Source organism: Bos taurus, chromosome 11, assembly GCF_002263795.3.
Source record: "Bos taurus isolate L1 Dominette 01449 registration number 42190680 breed Hereford chromosome 11, ARS-UCD2.0, whole genome shotgun sequence".
Taxonomy (NCBI): Eukaryota; Metazoa; Chordata; class Mammalia; order Artiodactyla; family Bovidae; genus Bos; species Bos taurus.
The window spans coordinates 94,688,159-94,711,416 of record NC_037338.1 but is presented as its reverse complement, the minus strand read 5'-3'; the positions used below and the strand labels follow the sequence as shown (position 1 = coordinate 94,711,416).

The window sequence follows — 23,258 nt, the reverse complement described above, 5'->3', positions numbered from 1 at the left end:
AAGGAGATTGGCAGTAGGAAGTAGGTGAGGGGAAGTAGAGGTGGATTCTAGCAGTGGGTAAATAATGTGATTGAAAACTAGCTTACTCATAGGCTTACACTTCTACAAACCATGGAGAGTTACTGCCGGCTGGTAGGCTCTTCGTTTCAGCAGACAGTCCCTTCATCCTCTCACCAAATATGAACACCTGGTAGGCACAAGCCTCCCTTACCCTTCCTGTTGTTATACCAGTAGAAGAATGGGTTATGGCCAGAACCTGAGAGCCATGATTCACTGGATTTTTGTGGAAAATGGAACCAAATTGAAAGTATGACCTTTCTACTTAATGTTTAAGAGAAATGTTAATATGTTAACACTAGGTTGTACAACGTATTCCATACCCAAGAATGCCAAGATCTGAGAGAGATGGCCAAGTAATCTTTGGTAAATGAGAAGAGATGGATGGAATGAGACTATAGTAAGAGCTAACTGTATATCTGAGTTCCTGGAGCCAGAGCTTTAGACTTCAGCTTCTTTTTTATTTTAACTTGAAAATATAGGGGAAAAAAGTAATGTTGGGGTGTAAAGATCTGTCCCCCTAGCTGTGTGACCCAGGGCATTTAACTTAGTCTCTGAAACCCTTTTCACTCCTGGGGGTTGGGGATAACCATAGAAACTCACAGAGTTTTTGTGATAGTTAGATGGTCTCACATGTTAACTGCTTGGCATTGCACCTGCCACAGAGTACACTTTGTCAGATGTCACTTTTCCTCCTCACTCCCCTTTCCCTGAGGAAGCCAGGGAAATGTCTGTGTCTTCGTGGCAGTTCGATGATTTTCTCTTCTGGATTTTTTCTTTTACTTGCAGAAAGTCAGAAGCATGGCCCTGGATGATGTCGTGATCCTGAATGTGGACACCAACACCCTGGAAACCCCCTTTGATGACCTCCAGAGCCTCCCAAATGATGTGGTGGGTAATGAGCTCTCGAGTTCTGACTCCTGGGAGCTCCTGCAGTGGCCGTGAACATGCCTTTGGGGAGGAGAAGAGGTAGAGACCGCTGTGGTTTTCCTGTGGCCTAGGAAGCACAGTTGGTTTCTGTTATGGCCTCTGGAACCTTTGTCTCAGTGAAGGAAGTTGGGAGGTGGTTCACTTTTTTAGTTTTGTATTGCTCTCATAACCCTCACCTGAAGTGACTCTAGGGTCTAGACAGCCTCTCTTCCTGGGGAGTTAGGGGGTCTTGCCATCCCCATTGCCACTGCCATGTCTAGAGAACAGAACAACCTCCCCAGGTAACCCCACCAAAGGCAGGCAGAAGGGCTTCAGTGTGAGCAATTTGGGGCACTTCAAGCCTACATTTTTTTCTTGTGCCATCGTCAAACCCAGCCATTTCCCATGTGGCAGAGTATCTGCTGCCGGTGTTCTGTATGTGGCTCCACGTGCCCTAAATCTATTTTTTTCTTAGTTACCTCAGGACTAGACAGAAGGTGTGCCTATTTAGGGGAAAGCAACTGGCTGCCACATTTGCCACACTGACACCTGACCATATACCTGAGAGCTGCCTTATGTGTGGCTTTTCGAAGTAGACCCAGTCTGCCCCATCATTCATACAAATGAGGAGGATTGGGGTCCCCTCAGAAGTACAGTTCTAATGTTTGTGGTTTAGTGTCCATGACTCTGCTTGAGAGAAAGTGTATAAAGTCATGCTGGCTTCCAGACTGGAAGGGGTGGGTGCTCCTAACCATGTGCACTATGCAGGTCTGGGTTTGCGTGGTGGCCAGTGGGCACTGCCCTGCATCACTGCCAGGAGTCCCAGTGGCCCTTGGGGGTTAGCTGCCTGGGAGAGGTTGCTGCTTGTTGATGAATGGTTGGCAGCAGGGTTTCAGACTCTGCTCTTAACTCGCTGCAAGGTTTTGGGGGGTCATTTGTAAGGATGAGTTACTTGTACCATAGTTGAACAGTGGTACAATTCACTGACTTTTACATGCTAAACACTCATCACTGACCTTCCATTTACGCTTCACACCTCTTGGAAGGTATTTGTCTCATCCTCACTTCACCCACAGAGCTAAAAAGAAGGGGAGCCATAGAAGTGAACCCAGCTCTGTCACTCCAGAGCCACCGGCCCCAGTGCCCCTCTAGGTGCCTCTGCATCTGGGGTCTCATTCAGTTGGCGTCCTAGCTCCATGGAGTAGGTGCGGGAGAAAAGATGCTCGAGGGGTGCATGTCTTGCCACCAACCATAAGGCTGGTGAGGGCAGAGCCATGGTCGGAGCCTAGTATGGATGATGCCCCACCCATGCTGCCTCCACTTTGTGTGCATGGCCCCCCTCTGAGGCAGAGAGAGATGACAGCGTAGGAAAGATGAAAATGCCAGCCCTGTGAGGTCTGCAGTTGATCAGGACGGGGTATGTGGTTGGTGTCTTTGGACCTCTTGGCTGTAATTTGAGTTCTTTTGATCCAAGGAATTTGAGGTTTCTATTCCGCTTCCCTTTCAATGGAAAAGTTCTCTCTTTAAGTTATGGATGTCTTAGGTATGGACCTTGTAGTTGCTGAGCAAATGTAGAATGTAAACCTGGGGTATTTGAGGTCCAAGGAATGGCTGAGAGCCCCAGGCAGCTGGGGATGAGTGACTGATGGCTCAGAAACCATGGAGGGGACCAACTGTCCCACAGGCAGTGCTCTGACCCGGTGCTGTACTTTGAATAGCAAAGACAAAGCAGATCTAGTCCTTCCCTTCAAAGAGCATATTCCACTAGGGGAAACAAACATGTAAATTACATATATCTCAAGGTATAGCATATTAGAGACCAAAAGAAAATAAGAATCAGACACAGAATTGCCCAGGGGGAGGGTAACGGAAGCCTCCTGAAGATGCCACATTCCAAGATGCCTTTTAAATGATCAGGGAACCAAATCTTTGGTTCCTGATCAAAACAACAACTATGAGCAAGTCGTTTTCTCTTGCTGAGCTTCAGGTTCCCATCCTTGAAAGAGGAGTACTAGGCCTGTCGTTAGATTATCGTGGCAAGTGAGTGAGATGTGGTGTTCACCAGATGCTTGGCGCCAAGTTCACATGCTGTCAGTGTGTGATAAATGGTGCCCGCATTTGTCTTTAATAGGATCACTGTCAATAAGTACAGGCGGAGTTAGAAGACAGGTGGTTCCCTCCTTATCCTAACACTTCTCAGCCTGCATGAAAAGGACCTCCCATTTACAAGGTGGATTCTGAAGGGTCCTACAGCAGTGGTTTCCAGAATGGGGCTCTAGACTCATCCAAGATTCCTATATAGTCGTGAGTGATCCTTACAGTAGTTACTGTGATTCAGTGGGATTCATAGATCTGACTCAAAGATTTGATTTTTTTTTTTTTAATGAGAAAATGAGTTTTATTGTTTTTAAAGCTCTTTGTAGTGGGTGTTGATGGTCACCTGCCATACTTGTTCCAGATTGTCTGCTGCAGCCAACAGAGTTTGGCCATCAGCATACAAAGCCAGCATACAACACTATTGGGGTGACTGTGCTTTGCCACTGGTACTGATAACTTCTTGTTTCAGTTCACCTGCAATGACCTTGCCCTCCAAGTCTCAGATCTGGATGCTGGGCCTGTGGCAGCAGAGCCAGTAGCAGTTGGGACTGAAGCACTGGGCACTCGTGATGTCCCCACCATCTAGTGCTGAAAGGTGCTTGCCTTCCTTGAGGCTGTGTGAGCTGTCAAGTCCTTGAGAGGGAGAAATCTCATCCAGCACACCTTTGTCCTCTGCGTGTGCTACAGAACTGTGTCCTTTCAATGATTCAGTACATCCAGTTGACCTAACCATCTCCCCTTTTGTCAAAGCTGCTTGTTTACTGCATCTTGCAGATTGTGCTTCTTAAAGTTTCTCAAATTGTCTTCGCCATCCATCCTAAACACCACCTAATCCAAGCTCTTATTCCTCTCCCGCACTGTTTGGAGCAGCCTCGGAACTGGTTCTTCAGATGCCAGCCTTTGTTACTCTTGTACCAGAGAGCCCTTTCTAAAACATAAATTTAACTTTATTTCCTCCAACTGAAAACCATTTCATCAATGAACACAATTTTAAGAACAAAAAACAACTTCTGAAAACAAAAATAATCCTTCTATAACTTCCCAGTTCCTATAGATTTAAAAGGCAAGTTTCTTTTGTTGGTTTTGGAATAAGATAGACCTTTGTTTAGATTCTGTCTTCTTCACTTACTTATCATATGATCTTGGACAAAATTATGTAAGCTCTCTGAGGCTTAATTTCCTTATAAGGTGGTTGTGAGAATTAAATGTAATGAACATAATATGTATAAAGTTCTGTAGGTGGAGTCAGTGATGATGAATTATGGATGTGAATAATGGTCAGCGTGGTATGCAAGGCCCCCCTTTTTGATAGGATCCTCCCATTTTTTTCCCCATAACTTTAGCTCTTTCCTCTCCCTGCTTCAAACTCTATGTTATAGGTGTTTGGAATTAATAAGTCTCCCAATTTTACATGTTGTTTCATTACTTTATATTTTGCATACAGTTTCTTTTGTCCCGAATGTTCTGTTCCATCTGTCAATCTCTATTCATTTTATAAGACTTAGGCTAAATGTAAGACTGTAAAAACCTTCTCTGACCTCTCTAAGTAGATTTGACTGTACCTTTCTCTTTGTTCTCAGAAGCCCCTGTATTACTTATAAAATTACACTTACCAGCCAGCAATATACATTTCTGGCTTTCCCTTTTAATTGTGAGTTCTTTGAGGGCAGGAATCAAGTTTTATTCATCTTTGTTTCTGAGGGATGTAGCAGCCACTGAATAGATAGATGGAAGGATGGAAGGGACATATGGATTGGGTTATTTTGGTAGATGAAATCTTGCAAAACATGGCATCCATGCTGGAAATTTTATTAAAAGAGGCCTTTGTTCTGCTTCTAGCCACGATGGAATAATTGGAACTGAATTTCTCCTCCCTCCATTTACAAATAAAACTCTGGGCAAATATGAAAACAACTGTTTTCACATATTGGACAACAGGCAGTGCAGGAATATAATCCCTGAGAGAAAGGAAGCAATTGAGATGAAGACTCTGGTCCTCGTGGCTTTCTGCCTTGAAGCATTTTCTAGACTCTGTTGCTAGAGGGGACTCCCCAGTGAAGCACAACAGTCTTGTTGAATCAAGGGGTTAGACATCTGAGTTTGAGGGGGAGGTGGTTTAAATTTGTGGGTCGGAGTACCAGATACAAGGGAGCTACTCAGCAAAAAAATCTAAACTGAGTCCTCTTGGCTCATCTGCTGTAGACAGATCTGCCCATGTGTAGAGGGGAGCTTCCACAGAGTAGGAGTTATTCAGGCTCTAGCCAGTCAAAGTAAGGAGAGCTTGTTGATCACTCAGGCAATCATTAGAAACCCCAGAGGCCATGCCCTGGTGGAGTAGTCTAAATTAGCTCTAGAATAAAGGTAATTTTAGCCCTGCCCTCATGTAGCTTAAAAATCAAGCCTTGAGGAGCATAAGAGAGGGCTTGAGTGATGCTGGTAATGTGCTGGGTTTTGATCTGAATGCCAGGTACATGACCAAGAATTTATTAAGCAGGACATGAGTGATGTGTGTACTTTTGTCTATATGTATGTTAAACTTCAGTAAAAAGTTTTAAATAAAACCGTTTCTTTTTAAAACTTATCAGGATCAACCTGATATACAGGAAAATGAACCTGTCAAAACAAGGTGATGGCACCCCACTCCAGTACTCTTGCCTGGAAAATCCCATGGATGGAGGAGCCTGGCAGGCTGCAGTCCATGGGATCACGAAGAGTCGGAAACGACTGAGAGACTTCACTTTCACTTTTCGCTTTCATGCGTTGGAGAAGGCAATGGCAACCCACTCCAGTGTTCTTGCCTGGAGAATCCCAGGGACGGGGGAGCCTGGTGGGCTGCCTATCTATGGGGTGGCACAGAGTCGGACACGACTGAAGCAACTTAGCAACCCACTTTTAAAAGAGACTAAAAATTTAACACCCAACAATGTAACATTCACAGTATCTAGCATCCTATCAAAAAATACTAGACATATTGAGAATCAGAAATGATGTAATCTATAACCAAGACAGAATATAGTTAATAGAAACAAACTTAAAAAATGACAGGTACGATGGAATTAGCAGATGAGAACCTTAAGGCAGACATTATAAAAGTTATAAGTATGCTCATGAATTTAAAGAGAGGCTTGAACTGAATTAGGAGAGAAATGGAAGATATAAAAAGAATGAAAGGGAATATCTAGAGGTGAAAAATATAATAACCTGAAATAAAATTTTCACTGATAGGATTAAAAGGATATTAGACACTCAAGCATAAGTGATCAATGAACTTGAAGACATAGCAATAAAAACTGTCCATTATGAAGCATAGAAAGGAAAAGACTGAAAAAGCATAGAAAGTAAAAAGAACCTCGAGGAGCCATTAGTGTAATATCAAGAGGACTAACATGTGTAATTAGAGAACTAGAAGGAGAGGAAGGAGGAGAGGGACAGAAAAAAATATCTAATGAGATTATGGCCATTTTTTTTTCCTACTTTAATGAAAACAGTAAACTCAGAGTTTCAGGAAGCTCAATGAATCTTGAGCCTAATAGACTCAAACAAAACCACACAAAAGTGTATCATGATAACAAGTGATACAAAGAAAAGTTTAACATTAGCTAAAGAAAAAAGATACATTATATAAAAGAAAGAATTGATGACAGAAGACTTCTTGTAAGAAACAACATGAACCAGAAGAGAATGGAATGACATTTTTGAAGTAACGAAGAAAATGCTTGTCAACCTCAAAATCTATATCCAGTGAAAATATCCGTCTAAAATAAAGGTAAAATGTAAAGCTTCTTCAGACAAATAAAAGTGAGAGAAGTCGTCAGCAGACCTGCACTGTAAGAAACGTTAAAGGAGGTTCTTCACATGGGAGAGTGATGATACCATAGAGAAACTGGGACAGTGAGGAGTGAAGAGTGCCAGAAGTAGTAAATACGTGAGTAAATGCAAGAGGCTCTTTTCTCACTTTTAATTTCTAAAAAAGATAATTGAATATTTAAAGTAAATAATATCTGTGTATTATGTGCTATACATGAAAGTAAAATATATGAACTCAGTAGCATAAAGGACAGGTAGAGAATGGAAGTATACTGTGCTAAGGTTCTTAAATTCTATATAAAGTGGTATAATATTATTTGAAAGTATACTCTTAAAAATGTGTATTGTAAACCTTAGAGGAGCCACTAAGGAAAAAAAATGAAACAGTGAAATATAGCTAATAAGCCAATAAAATGAAGACCCAAAAGATTTGGCGAGGGTTGGGGGTAAATAAAGGAACCAAACACAGATGGAGCAAATAGAAAAGTTAGCAAGATGATAGACTTATCCAACCTTACTGATTATTACATTAAATGTGCATGGTCTAAATAATCCACTTATTGGAAGATATTAAATTACTCTTTAAAAGACTCAATTATATGCTATCTATGAGAATTCCACTGTAAATATAGAGTCAGATGAAAAGTAAAAGGATAGAGAAGATATACCATACAAACACTAATGAGGAGAATTGGTAGGGGAGAAGAAACAAATCTCCCTTATAGAATATTTCTAAATAATATCTGTAGATACTATCCTGTTTAGAAGAAAGAGTTTAATCTCCATCTCCCCACCCCACCCCCGCCCACACGCACACACTTACACATTTAAGTGTGGGCTGGACTTAATGACTCTCTTTCAAAAACTAAAGTATGTGAAGGGAAAAAGAGAACTTTAGTGGAGAAATGGCAGAAACTACCTTAACCAAGTGATGTCATGTGAATATTGTGTAACTTTGATATGATGTGATGAAGAGGATACATCACCTTTGTGATATTCTTTCTAAAAACCCAGTCAAATCATGACAAAACCTTCAGATAAACTCAAATTGAGGGACCTTCTATCAGGTACTTCTCAAAACTATCAAGGCCAGGGACTTGCCTGGCAGTCTACTGGTTAAGACTCTGTACTTCTACTGCAGGTGGAACTAAAATCCCACATGCTGCACAGTTCAGAACAAAGTAAGTAAATAAACTCTCAAGGTCATAAAAACATAGGAAAGACTGGGGAACTGTCACAGACCGGAGGAGACTAAAGGGACATGACAATAAAATATAGTGTGGAATTCTGAATTGGATCCTAGGTTAGAAAAGACACACTCATGGAAAACCTGGTGAAATCACAATATAGTGTGGCGTTCAGTTAATAATAATATACCAGTGTCAGTTTCTTAGTTTCGACATGGGCCATGGTAATGTGAGATATGGGAAACAGAAATTGGGTGAGGAGTACATGGGCAATCTCTCTACTACCACTGCAACTTTACTGTGAGAGAAAAAAAGGAATTAAGGCCGTATTAGGAACAACTTGACGCCTATAATTTTGACGAATTGGATGAAATGAACAAATACTTTGAAATACATGTTATATAAAGTGACTGAAGAAGGAATAGAAAATAGAAAAATATTACTGTTCCTATTAAAGAAATTTGTAGTTAAAACTTTTCCCACAAAGAAAACTCCAGGCCCAGATAGCTTCACTGATTAATTCTATGGTATCTTTAAGGATACATCTTACACTAACATTTTCAGAAAATAGGAAAGGAACACCTTACACCTTATTGTTTGAGGTCAGCATCACCCTGACATGAAAATCAAAGAAAAGAAAGCTATTGACCAATATACCTAATAAATATAGATGTAAAAATCTTTAACAAAATATTAGCAAATTGAATCTAACAGTATATAAAAAGGACAGTATATCATGATCAAATGTGTACAGACTGGTTAAATATTTGAAAATAAATCAGTGTAATTTATCATATCAACAGACTGAAAAAGGAAAGCAGTATCAAAACATAAACCCCCCAAAAAAAGGATTTTAGGAAAAATTAAATATCTGTCTTTGATAAAAGCTCTTAGCAAACTTAAGTATCCTCATTGTGATAAAGAGCATGTAGGAAGAACTTACCACTAACATCATACTTAGTGGTGAAAGACAGTGCTTTACACCTGAGAATGAGAACAAAAAAAGGGTGTTTGCCCATTTCTACTCAACATTGTACTGAGTTTCTAACCATTCACTAAGAAAAGTAAAAGAAATAAAAGCACTAAAGATTAGAAAGAAAGGAAAAATTGTCTTTACTCAGACAACATGATCGTGTATATGGAAGATCCTGAAGGGGGGCATCTCGTAAATTTAGCAAAGGTACAGGATAAGGTTAGTGTACAAAACCAACTGTATTTCTCTATAGTAGCAATGAGCAATTGAAAATGAAATATTTTAAAGTACCATTTAAAATAGCACACAAAACACAAAATACTTAGGAATAAATTTAACAAAATATGTGCAAGATTTGTATACTGAAAGCTATAAAACATTTCTGAGAAAATAATTTAAAAGACCTAAACAAATGGAAAGATATTCCACTTTTTGGACTGGAAGACTCAATATTTTTAAGATGTTAATTTTTCCTAAATTGATCTATAGATTCAATGTAATCCCAGCCCAAATTCCAGATGGCTTAAAAAAGAAAAAACAGCTAAAGCTGATTCTAAAATGTACATGAATATGCGAAAGATCTAGAATAGCCAAAACAATGTTGAAAAAGAACAAAGTTGTAGGACTTGAATTACCTACTTTTAAGACTTACAATAAAGTTATAGTGAATGTAGATCAGCATTGTAGGTAAAAAGAGTTCAATAGAACAGAATAAACAGTTCAGAATTAGACCCAAACATAAATGGTTTAATGATCTTCAATAAATATGCCAAAGTAATTCAACTGAGAAAGGATAGTTTTCTTCAACAAATGCTACTGGAAGAACTGGATATCTATGTGGGAAAAAATGAACATTGACTTTTACCTCATGCAAATATTAGCCCAAAATGGATTATAGACCTAACCTTAGAGGCAAAAACTGTAAAATGAATAGAGGAAAATATAGGGGAAAATCTTCATGAACTTGAGGTAGGCAAAGTTTCCTTAGTCAAGACATAAAACACACTTCATAAAAGAAGTCATAATTGAACCTCATAAAAGGTAAAATTTGATTCTATTCAAAAGTCACCATTTTAAGAACAAAGGGGCAAGCCACAGACTGAGAGAAAATACTCTTGATACTTATATCTGCAAGAGGACTTTTTCCCCAGAATAAAGAACGCTAAACTGAATAAGACAACAGTGCAGTTAAAAAGTAAGCAAAAAACTTGAAGAGATGCTTAACAATAAAAGATATTCAAATAGCCAGTAAGCACAGGGAAAGATGCTCTGTGAGGGTGTTAATTAATATCACAAGGAAGGTGCTGGTATGGCTAAAATAAAAAGACCATGCATTTCTTCAAAATGAGTATCTGAAATGTTTACCATGAGACCAAGTAATTCCAATCTCAGGTATTCACCCAAGAAAATGACAACTTATGTGCACACTAACACATGTATGTGAATGTATTTAACCAGTCTATTCATAATCACCAGAAACTGGAAGCATTCCAAATGTCCTTTAACTGGTAGGGGACAGTGGTATGCCCGTAAAATGGCATGCTACTTGGCAATCAAAAGAAACTGAGTACCATCCAACAGAATGGGTGACTCTCACATTATGCCAAGTGAAATAATCCTTTTATTTAACATTTAGGAATAGGCAAAACTATCAAGAGAGAAATCAAACTAGTGGTTGTCAGGAGCAGAGGGTGGGAGGAGGAGCTGACTATAAAGGGCTACAAGGGAAATTTGGGGGATGATGGAACTGTTCTATGTCTTGATTGTGTGGATGGTCATATGGCTATATGTATCTTTGAAAATTCATAAAACTAGCCATTGAAAGTGGTAAATTTTACTGTAAGCAAGTCATGCCTGACTTTAAAAAAAAATGTTTTAAAGACTGACAATAACAGCTCTTAGCAAGGATGTAGAAAAAACTGATCTGAAGCTTTCATCACTGGTGGTGGGAGCATAAAATGGTACAATCCTTGGAAAGCAGTTTGGCAATTTTCTCTGAAGTCAAATGTATACCAACAATATAACCCAATCATTCCATTCCTAGGTATTTATCCATTATTTTATAAATGAACATATATAATTCAAATAGATTTGTACATGAGTGTTTCAGTTCAGTTCAGTCGCTCAGTCGTGTCCCACTCTTTGCAACCCCATGAATCACAGCACGCCAGGCCTCCCTGTCCATCACCAACTCCCCGAGTTCACTCAGACTCATGTCCATCGAGTCAGTGATGCCATCCAGCCATCTGATCCTCTGTCGTCCCCTTCTCCTCCTGCCCCCAATCCCTCCCAGCATCAGAGTCTTTTCCAATGAGTCAATTCTTTGCATGAGGTGGCCAAAGTACTGGAGTTTCAGCCTTAGCATCATTCCTTCCAAAGAAATCCCAGGGCTGATCTCCTTCAGAATGGACTGGTTGGATCTCCTTGCAGTCCAAGGGACTCTCAAGAGTCTTCTCCAACACCACAGTTCAAAAGCATCAATTCTTCGGCACTCAGCTTTCTTCACAGTCCAATTTATAGCAACTTTATTCATGGTAAACAGTACCTGGTAATATCCTTAATGTCCATCAGCTATTAGATGGACAAACAATATTTTATCCCTATTTTTTACTGCATGAGTCATTATTCATTATAACATACTTGTGATACACAAAGCAGTATGGATGAATCTTGAGTATATTACACTGAGGAAAAAAAGCCATACATATGAGAATATACTATATGATTTCCTGTGTATAAAATCTGAAAGAGATAAAACTAGTCTATAGTAGGTGAAAGCAGGCCAGCAGTTACCCTGGCCTGGGATGGAGAATGCAGGAACTGACTGAAAAGGGCACCAAAGACCATTTTGAGGTGAAGGAAATGTTCTGTTTTTTGATTGTGGTAATGGTTACACAGATGTATATATTTGTCAAAACTCATTGAATTGTGCTTTTTAAATGTTTACATTCTACTGTATATTAATTATGACTTGATACAGTAAATTTTAAAAAGGAAGAGGACTTAGAAATTAATTTTTAAAAGAAGTTCTAACACAGTAGCTTTCAGAACAGCTCTGTTGATTTTCACATGATTTATGAATGTGGGTCATGGGATAACTTTGGAGACAGAGTGGCTTTGGCTTTCTGCTAGTTGCCTAGACAATTTAGTCTTGAATTTTGTAATCTTTATCTCGGTTAGTTTTTTGTACCTTTTGAAAAAAAAAAAAAGTTGGCAAGGCTAACACTGTTGTACTGTGCTGGGATCATGACACTTGCAGATGTATTGCCTTCACTGACAAGATTGTGTTGTTCCCTAGCCGTGGATTTGGGGGAAGGAATATGACAAGAATAGTCCATCTTTTATTGATGTCAAGGCCTGTGTATAGACTTCATGTTCATCTCAAGCCCATGTGGATGCTGAGAACAGAAACATCATGTCCTTCCCTCTACAGCCATTTGACTAAGCACTCTTCACGTTTCCCTCTTAAAATTTAAAGAGCATCTCTTGTTCCTTCAAGAGTGTTAATTGTATGCTGTTTAGCCAATGGATAGTTTGTAAGGCTTTTAAAAAGCTTGGTAAAAGAGAGCTCAAACTCTTCCAGGCTTCCAGTGATGTGGACATACCGCACTTTATCACTGATTTCCCAGAGCTCAGTCGGGGCCATTTCTTATATTCTTTGGCCTGAAACTCACAGGCCAAAGGCACTCATGTGTATGCATGAGTATATGAAGACCCTTACCATCTGTTTACACTTTCTTTTACTTCATACTTTCTATAACCTGATTGATGCTCTTCTAAATCAGGCTTTCGTGTGTGGTGATATATGTAATAGGACATTAAAGTACGTATTCCCTTTTGACTGTATGTATTCTACTTTCAAGATTTTTTTCTGACCAATACTTCTAAATGGAGAAAGCCACCTTACCAAATAGTATTATGTTAACTCAAATTGGAAACAATCTTAATATCCAAAATTAAGGGGAGTATTTAAGGTGATTTATTCCACTGGTGTTGCATACAGTCACTAAAAAATGATGGGGATAAAGAATGTGGACAACACAGGAAATGCTAAGGATACAATTCAGTGAAAAAAAAAGCAGAATATTGAATGATATCTCTACTATAACTATAGTGGAAAAAAACACCCAGATACTCAGAAGTAAAAGATTTTTAAAAGAACTTTCAACTTATCAACAGTAGTATATTAAGATAGTAAAGTTATGAGTTAACATTTTCTAAATTTTCCGTGATACCATTATTACTAGTTTTATGATGGAAAAATCATCTTTCCTCCTGTCTCCTGAAACACTTGAATCTTGGCTTTTGACTTTATGGTTTGTATGTCTTCAGGACTGTAGTTTCTCTTTCTTTTCCATATTCTTTGGATTAAAAAAATCACAAATGATTTAATGTTGCATATTAAATCACTTAAACTTCTTGTTTCTTAGTGGAATTTTGGAGGGATATCCAAGAGGTTTCTAAGTCTGTGAAGAGACAGAGAAACCACCTTGAGCAGTCTTCATTGATGTGAGAAAGGGAAGAAGGCAAGAGAAGAAAGATACTGTTCACAGAGCATCCACAGTGCCCCAGGCCAGAGTAGTTTCCAGTCCTTCTATGCAGCATCCATTTCTTCACGAGCTGGACGCTGACCCCAGGCAACCTCTCAGCCTCATCTTGTGTGTCTTCCCTATTCACACCCCATTTCCTAGCCACACGCAGAGTGATCCCGTTCCCCAAGGCCTCATGCTCTTCCACATCTCTGTGTTTCTTTCCATGCTCTTCCCTCTGGTTAGGACGCCCTTGCTTCTCCGCATGGCTGAACCTGTTTGTTCTATAAGGCACCCCTCAAATGTCGCTTCTGTCAATATGATGCTCCCACAGTTTGGCACTGCCTTCTCTGGGATTTCATAACGTTTGTTTCCATACCTCTTTTATACCACTTGCTACATCATAACTCATTCCCCTCCTAAGCATTTAGGCTCTGCATGGTTGTGAACACAGCCCTGGCACAGTGCATGGCTCACAGGGGCACTCGGTGAATGTTTGTGGAGTGAGTGAGTGAATGAAAGACAGAGCAAAATATGCAGTCTGGTTTGAACTCTAGATCTTGGAAAACTCATTTATTCAACATTTAACTCCACTTCGTACAGGTATCTGGAAAAGCAAAGATCTCTGAAGAGCAGAGTTCCTTTTTCAAAAGAGGAGAAATTCAGTGTACAGTACAACTATAATTCACTGGGTATATTGAGTGCCAAGCATTTTGACTCTTTGGTCATGATTACTAAATGCCATTGGGATTTTACTTTACAACCTAAAAGTGGTTTTCTTTAAATGCAAGTAGTCACCCATTAGTGAAGCCATAAAATCAACTTAATGGGTCACAGCAAGCATTTTTTAAATGGAGTTGAATAAGAAATATCAGAGTATATCACAGATAATATGGGTAAGCATCAATTCATGAAACTTTTTAATTAAATGTATTGTATATAATATACATATAATACTAGTTTACCAAGTATAATGCATTAATTACATCATAGTAAAAAAAAAAGAAAGCCATTGATATTGTGTGACCATTTTAATCATCAGAACTCATACCTTTTAAAGTGTGAACTACCATTTCATTGTATGAATCTATACCATAATATATGAAAGTAAAAGTGTTAGTCACTCAGTCATGTCTGACTCTTTGTGACCCAATGGACTATAACCTGCCAGGCTCCTCTGTCCATGAAACTCTCCAGGCAAGAGTATTGGAGTGGGTAGCCATTCCCTTTTCCAGGGGATCTTCCTGACCCAGGGATTGAATCTGGGTCTCCTGCATCACAGATAGATTCTTTACTGTCTGAGCCATAATATATTTGACCTGATAATTTCAACTTTTGCTTTATTTTAAGGGCTTCCCTGGTGGCTCAGACAGCAAAGAATCTGCCTGGAATGTGGGAGACCCAGGTCCAGTCCCTGGATTGGGGAGATCCCCTGGAGAAGAGAATGGCTCCCTACCCACTTAGGTACTCTTGCCTGGAGAATTCCATGGACAGAGGAACCCGGCGGGCTACAGTCCATGTGGTTGCAAAGAGTTGAACTAACTAACACACACATTATTTTAAACTATATGATGGACATTGTTGTTGTTTAGCTGCTAAGTTGTGTCCGATTGTTTGCCACCCCATGGACTGTAGGCTGCCAGGGTCCTCTGTCCATGGGATTTTCCAGCCAAGAATACTGGAGCAGGTTGCCATTTCCTTTTCCAGGAGATCCCAAGGGATCTTCCCGACCCAGGGATCAAACTCACGTCTCCTGAATTGGCAGGAGGACTGAACCACCAGGGAATCCCAATGATCTGTAGCTAAATCTCTGTCTCATTTACTCAAATTCCATGAATTTCTTGGAGAAGAAAATGGCAACCCACTCCAGTGTTCTTGCCTGGAGAATCCCAGGGACGGGGGAGCCTGGTGGGCTGTGGTCTATGGGGTCACACAGAGTCAGACACGACTGAAGTGACTTAGCAGCAGCAGCAGCATGAATTGCTAGAGGTAGAATTTCTGAGTCATGAATATATAAAAATTTAAGGCTTTTGATGCATACTTTTAAATACCACCATCTCCCCTGAAAGACTATTAGTTTTCACTTTTATCACTAACATGAAAGTTAGCACCTACTTTTGAAAAATTGTTTAAAATCCGTATAATTTTTAGTGAAGATCATATGCATGTATATGTACCCCTGTCACCTGTGTGAGGCTGGTAGTTGTTTGGACCCTGTACTTCTCTTCTGTGAAACTGGAAAATTGGCCATGGCTTCCTCATTACAGTCCTGTCTTCAGTCTCTTCCAACTCCAGTCAGCTTTCTGGTCTTTCTAGAATCGAGTTTTTCTTGACTGTCCCTCAGTAGTTGACTGCTGTATTCTTTGTATTCTCAAAGCGTGTGGCTCATCCTTCTCTTGCAGCACTCGTCATGTTATATGGGAGTTATTTTTGTCTTTTAGTGTCCTCTCTTCAATCCCCTCCAGGGTAGGGACTAAAAACTCTTCCTTCTTCACGTTTGTTTCTGCCCCAGAGTTCAATATATAGCACATACTGAGTAACTTTTCACTGAATGAATGACAGCGTCTTGTTTAATTGTGGCCTCAGGACTGGTTCGGATTACATTACAAATGGGCTGTACCATGCAACTGACTGTCTATGGGAGTCCAAAGGCAAAGCTGGTTCAGAAAGGTCCAGATTCAAATCAGCCTGGAATCTGCTTGCTGCCTCGCCTCTGGAGACCTCTGCTTAGTATGCTACTTGGATAGAGAGCAGCCCCTGCTCAGAGATGGCCTTGATTTGTTAGGCCATTGCTAACAGCTTGTTGGCTGGAGCTTCTCTATGCCATGTTTCTCCACAGGCCCAGAACCCTCAGCCTCTATAGAGGCTGCTGCAGGGCCTCCTTGATGTTGGTGTGCCAGCCTACGAGACAACAGTGCATTTAATCCCAGAAGCAAGGGAGCAGACATCATAGGCTATCCGGCTTAGCAGTCTGTCCTTCTGGGAAATGTCTGAACTAATAGTAAACATCGGGAAAAACCATTCTTAAAATCCCAATAGGAAGAAAAATGCTGAGTGGGGAGATGGACAGGCTCTGATTGTGTTGAGTATCTTATGTGTTATGTGTAGAGGCATTGTGGACTTTTACCCTCATGGATTTGATCCTTCTAACACATTAAAACATACTGTTAGTATCCTCTAATAGAAGATTTCATCATTCAACAGGTATTTCCTGTGAGGAAACGTTGGTCAGAGGTTACAAACTTCAATTATAACATAAATAAGTTCCAAAGATCTGAGGTACAGCATGGTGACTATAGTTAGTAATCCGTTTCATACTTGGAATTTGCTAAGAGAATAGATCTTAACACTGTGTGTGGTGTGTTCTTACCACACACAGTGAAAAAGTAACCCTGTGAAATTATGAATATGTTAATTAATTGTGACTACTTCATAATACATACATTTATCAAATTGTCACCTTGTGCACTTCAAATGTACACAATTTTGTCAATTAGACCTCAGTAAAGCCAGAAAAAAACCAAAACAGGCATTTCCTGAGCACCTACTATGTGTCACACTTTGTATTGGATATAACAGATGCAGAGAAGATTTAAGACCCAGTGAGGTCAGTGGCTAGTTAGTAAAACAGCTATAGAAAACTGGACTTCCAGCCTTGTCCCCACTTATCCAATCCCAGACCATTCTCTACTGCTGTAAATAAAGGCATAGTCTGGAACGTGAATATCACTCTTCAACTTAAAACCCTTTAATGGTTCCTCATTTTCCTCTGGGTAAAATTCAGGCTCCATAATATGTCCCTTTATAGTCTCTGCCTGCTCTCCTGGCACATCTTGTACCAGCAGCTTTGTTTCCATCCATAGGAGCCTCCAGATGCTTCTGGTTCAGTGTGTCCCAAAAGGGCAGGTCGATAGCCAGTTTACGAATGGAGATTGTTTATCCAGCCAAAGTTTTTTGGATGTGTGCTCAAGTGTGTTGGACCATAGGAACATGGAGATGTACAAGAAACAGTCACTGTTCCTGGAAAAGGAGAGACGAGCATACTGGGAGGCGGGAATGGAATGCATTGAAGCTGGAGGTGTGAACAAAAGGGTAATGTGTTTGGGCAGGGAATAATAGTTTAGTCCAGCTGGAGCACAGGGTGTGTGTTTGGGAAGGACAAAAGATGAAACTAAAGAAGTAGATGGAAAAGATCATATGGGAACTGGTCTTCTGTCATAAAAACAAGTTTGGACTTCATATTTTGGGCAGTGGGAATCTACTAAGGTAGTTAGGTCAGGAATGATACGATAGATAGTAGATAGAATCTACTGCACTGCAGACTAAGGGGTTGGACCCAACCTCTTCTTGCTTCTCTGGTTCTTAGAATCTGGCCAAGTTCTCTCCACCCCAAATCTGACATTGGACTTGGGTCAGGGGACAGTTTGCTGAATAGAACTCTTATCAGCATCACCATTATCCAGTCATTCATTGCTTGTGCTTTAGGGGATTATCTATAGGTGTCTGCTCTGTGCTCGACCACTCTCCATGACAGTGTCCACTCCATGACTTGTAAATTTCATGAAAGAAGGGAAGGTATGTCGTGATCCAGAGGGCCTTTCCCTGAGTGTGTGTGTCTATGATTTGTCAACAATTGAGTATTTTATGGGAGTTTATGGGGCTTCATTAAAGATGCTGGAGCAGGAGCTCTGTGGGACATCAGAAGAGACCTTGGCAATAAACCACAACTCCACACTCTGGAATGCAGTAAATGTTTAAGAGACTTCCTTCCTTTCATTACTGAATTTTACTTTACTTTTATACCAGTAAAGAGTTGTGTTTTATTGGTTGAAATTTCTTGATTCCGTTTTCCCCAGGTCTGTTTAAAAGCTACATTTTATCTTTGAGGATGTTTGGCTCGTGGTAGAGGAAGTGCTGCCAGCGAATTCAATTAACTGGCAGAGCTCACAGATATTGTACACGGATTTCTTTTTTTTCCTTCTTTTTCACAACTGCTACATAAACACAGCTGGGTTTAATATTTGTCGTAACAAAGATTTAACTTGAATCATCTTACTCTGGGTAATTAATGCTTGGAATCTCGGCTACTTCTTCGTTCATTTGTGATCTCCTGCATTTCTTGACTCCGGCTATCTAGATAATGAAGTTTGCTCCTCTAGGTCTTTGCCCTGCCTTAAAACTGCTTAATATTTGGCCGTTCCTACTAGAGAGCAGATGCTTTTCTTTGCAAGAATTGAATTTCTGTCAGCTCTTTTATGCATCATGTGTTTGGAACTGTAAGTGGATCAAGTTGTTCATCACAGCAGGGACACTGTGAAACACATCTATTATATATACTTCCCACCCTCCCTTCTTGTTTTTTTTGTTTTTTTTTTTTTCTCCCCTGAGGAGGTGGAGATGCCCAGATCCCCTTGGGAGATATCTCAGTCTGTGTGGATATATCCATGTGATCCACCAGGGATCCAGCCTGGCTGCATTCCTAAGCATGGAAATCTGTATCCATTCAGCCCAGGATTGTTGCAGAGACAAATCCTACTTTTTCCTTTGTAAACACCAAGCACTTCATTAACTCTTAAGCAAAGACTCTGATGCTGGGAAGGATTGAGGGCAGAAAGAGAAGGGGGCGGCAGAGGATGAGATGGTTGGATGGCATCACCGACTCAATGGACATGAGTGTGAGCAAACTCCCAGAGATAGTGAATGACAGAGGAACCTGGTGTGCTGCAGTCCATGGGGTCACATAGAGTCAGACACGATGAAGCAACTGAAAAACAACAGCAGCAGCAGCGACACATATGTTTGGGTCAATAAGCTTAGCATAATGAGTGACATTTCAGTCGTTGATGCCCTAGAAAAATGTTAATTGTGAGCCCATTATTTTTTATGCTAAAATAATGGCTTGGGTAGTTTTTTGGCTTTGGAGTTGGGTTAGTATGGAAGAGTAGTCACCACCTGTTAGGCTCCTACTGTGTGCCAGGCACTGTGGTAGAGGCTTTGAAAAATTTGACATTTAATCTACATAACAATCCTGAGGGCAGGGGGGAGGTACTTTACCCCTTTTTTGATAAATGAAGGGAAGAAGTAAAGAAGATGCCTTGCAGCTGAGTCAGAATTTGAACTCAGGGTTTGCCAGACATACATTCTTTGGTTGATCAATCAAGGCCTGGATTTATTACACGTTTATTACATGCAGCCATTTCTCCATTTGGATTGTCCCATTCCACATCAGTCTCAGGCCAGACATTTGGCTTTTATGAACACCTTTGTATACATCTAAATATGAGCTATTGGTGATGATTGGAATCATTTGTTTAGTTTTCCTTTTTCCATCAGAGCTCAATGCAAATACAAGCCAACTTCCCTAAGCAATCTTCCATGTCTTGTAGTTTTCATTTTGTGAATTTCAATCCCTAGATTCAACTTTGAGCAGATAGCTGAGAATTCCAAATCTACATAATTTAGTGTGTCTATGGGCTGCCGTCTATGGGGTCGCACAGAGTCGGACACAACTGAAGCGACTTAGCAGCAGCAGCACACAGCTTTGAAAAGCAGGAATCTTGATGTTTCTACTGTGGTATGCTGATCTTTTCGGTCTCTGATAATGCTGGGGGCAAAAGTGTATTTTTGTGCATTTTTAATCACTATCATTCAATTTGAGGGAGTTGTTATGGGACATTCACATGTCTGGCTGAAAAACTGCTGATCTGTAGAATTAATTATAGTTAAATGGAAAGGTGACTTTTGCTCATGAAGAAAGTCAGTCTCTTAGTAAACATTTTTAGTTATGATTAACTTTAGTCTTCCTCCAAATACTTTTCATTAGAACCAGGCATGTGTCCTGATTCATTAGAAATAGAGTAACCACTTTATTTCTAATCTTCAGTCAATTTTGTTGTTGGAAGATGTTGGTTTGTATTTTTTTTTAATTGGTGAAGGATATGTTGTAAAAAAAACATGTATTATAACTTTCCTTTTACAAGTGTGTATCTGTCTTTTCAAAGGTAACTTGCATTTGTATTTTGTGCCTTGTGTTTGCAAGAGAATGGTTCTTGGTTTATTCATGTTGACAACTGAAAAGCCTTAGACCTAATTAAAAGAATTTCCACGAGCACCTTTACTGAACCATTTCATTACGCAGCACTGCACAGATTGCGTTGTGAAACATGGTGATAGTTTAAATCTGACCTTTAAACCTAAACTGCCAGAAGTATGGGGGAGAAAACCCTTCTTTGAAAATACTCCATGGATACATACATACATAGGCATACATGCAGGCACACATTTGGATAGAGATAATCTTTTTATTGAATGACCACCTAATACTATAAATACACATTTACTTTGAGCTCAAATCTTATACCCTCTTTCAGTGTTCAGCTGCATTCATTGTGTGTGTATGTGTGTGTGGTGTGTTAAAACTAAATTGTTTTTTAAGGAAAACAAGGACAATTTCTTCTGCTTCAGGCAAAAAAAAAAAAAAAAGGTGTTTGGAGGAAGATGAATATTACAAATAGACAAATGCAGAAATTTTTGCTGCTGGTGTTTCCATTTACAATGCTGAGGTATTAGGATTAACTGTGCAGGGAGGGGGCTGGAGTGCACTGTGAGCACATGACTGCTCCTGTGCTTTATTTGGCAGATAGTAGAAATGGGCCTTTTCGTTTTAAAATTGTACTTTTTTACTCCAAGAATGTCATCCTGAGGACTTGATAGTTTCTTCTCAGGCTGCTCAACAAAGCCATTATAGCTTGTAGTGAAGTAGCCACTCACATAATGAAAATTGATCTTTTTGTCTGTCAAAAAGCTGCTTAGAATTGTAATGCTTGCCTCTAACTTTCTGACTTAATACTTGGCCCATGAGATGTCAGGAGAGACAGAGGGAGCAGAAACCTGGGCCCCTGGGGTCATAGCCAGCCCCAGCTTGGAGCTCCACATAACTAGCACAGTCCCCACTCCCCCATGGAGAACCAGGCTCTTTGAGGGGAAAATGGGATGCAGAAGAAGCAATTAAAGCCAACCGAGGTCAAGGTACAACCATGTTCTCAAGCAAGAAACAGAAAAGCAAGGAATGAAAGGAAGCAATAATGGAGATATATTCAGCTGTGGAAAAAATAAACCAGTATTGTGGACAAATCTTATTTGCTTGTCTAAAAAATCCTGGCAGCAGTGAGAATTAATGGAATAGCACAGACTTTGGAGTAAGACACATTTGTACTTGACTTTGGCCTCTGCCCCTGGCTCTGTTGTCTGTGTGACTTGGAGCTAAGGTTCACTTTTCTCATCTGTATAGTGGGGATAACCATCCCCCTGGCCTTCTTGTTCTGAAATTTTAATGCAGTGCTGGGTATGAAAACACCTACCATGGCTTTTGGTACCTAGTAGAGTGCTTGATAAATACTAATTCTTATTCCTTTTTCCTGGTTTTCCCAGAAACTATTACTCAGAAAAAGGGGAGTGAGATTGCCTTTACACATCAAAACTTTTTACTTCAAACTTGCGACAAAAACTAAGGCACTAACAGATGTACCGTACCATTTTCAATGTCCACATGAAGGCAGCAGAGGAGCCAATGTATGTGTGCCCCTGAGGATGGGAAAACAAGGAAATAATTCCCTCTCCCCTCTCCAGACCCACATGTTCCCCAGGAGATCTTATAACAAAGCCTTGATGTCTAGTTTATTCAGGAAAGGAAGAATCCATTTGCCTTAATCCTTAAGGGCTATTTTTTAAAGGGGAAGAGAAAGTAATTCTGTTGCCCCTCTTACAGCTGATGATAGGTATCTGATTTATCACAAAAAAAAAAAACACAAAAAACTTTAAACTCTAGTTCTGACACTGAGTGGTTAATGCAAGAAGTGGGGCCCCCTGCACAGGCTAACTTGAGTCAGACTTTGAGAAGAGCTGTATCTCTGCTTGCAGTGTTATGCCAGCACTGAGGGTGGCCATGGTCCTTGCCTCCCTAGAACCTCAGTCTTATGGAAGAGACAGACATTGATGGACTGTCACACAATGCATCGTTACATTGCTGTTTGTCTCTAAAGGAAAGGATACTTTTAGAGTATTTGACAAGGGAACCTTGATTTAATCTGAGAGAGTCAGACTGAGGCTGTGTTATTGAGCTAAGACTGGAAGGATGAGCAGGAGTTAATCTAGGCCCTGGGATGTCCAGTATGGTAGCTAATATTCACATGTGGCTATTTAAATTTAAATAGATTGAAATGAAATAAAATGCAGTTCCTCACGGAGCAGCTACATTTCAAGTGCTCCTTAGCAGCTATTATATTGGACAACACAGGTGGTGGATTATTTGTGGAAAGGCCTATTGCATGGTGCTGAATGCTAGGCCAGGGTGATGTTGGTGAGAACACTCCAGATAGAGGAGTTAGCTTATCCAAACATCCTGAGGTGTGAGAGGGGCCTGGGCGACTGGAGCCCAGTGGGGTGGCTGAAGCCATGGAGGGGGTGCAGGAGCCGCAGTTCTGAAAAAGGCTGGAGTCTTGCAGGCTCGACTTCAGTCTTTATCCTCAGAGCAGTGGGGAAGCTGCTGAAAGATCTGAAGTTGCCAGCACTGACAGAAAGAGGTGAATAGGAGTGTTTTAGAGGTGACAGGTGACTAGCATACCATCCTTATTGCCTCTAGCCCAACAAGTTGCAACCTAGTGATGAAGAAAGACACCTGTATTTGTTGAATGCTGATAT

General features: G+C 40.2%; 1 protein-coding gene across 7 annotated transcripts in view; it reads left to right on the top strand.

Annotated features, from left to right (window-relative positions):
• The window catches only part of DENND1A (DENN domain containing 1A), a 531,039-nt gene that overhangs the window by 347,341 nt on the left and 160,440 nt on the right, over positions 1 to 23,258 (top strand). For all 7 annotated transcript variants that reach the window (XM_059891201.1, XM_015473579.3, XM_015473580.3 and 4 more), the window contains one exon: positions 847 to 948. In XM_059891201.1, coding sequence (XP_059747184.1) covers positions 847 to 948 — 102 coding nt within the window. The remainder of the gene's footprint in view (positions 1 to 846; positions 949 to 23,258) is intronic.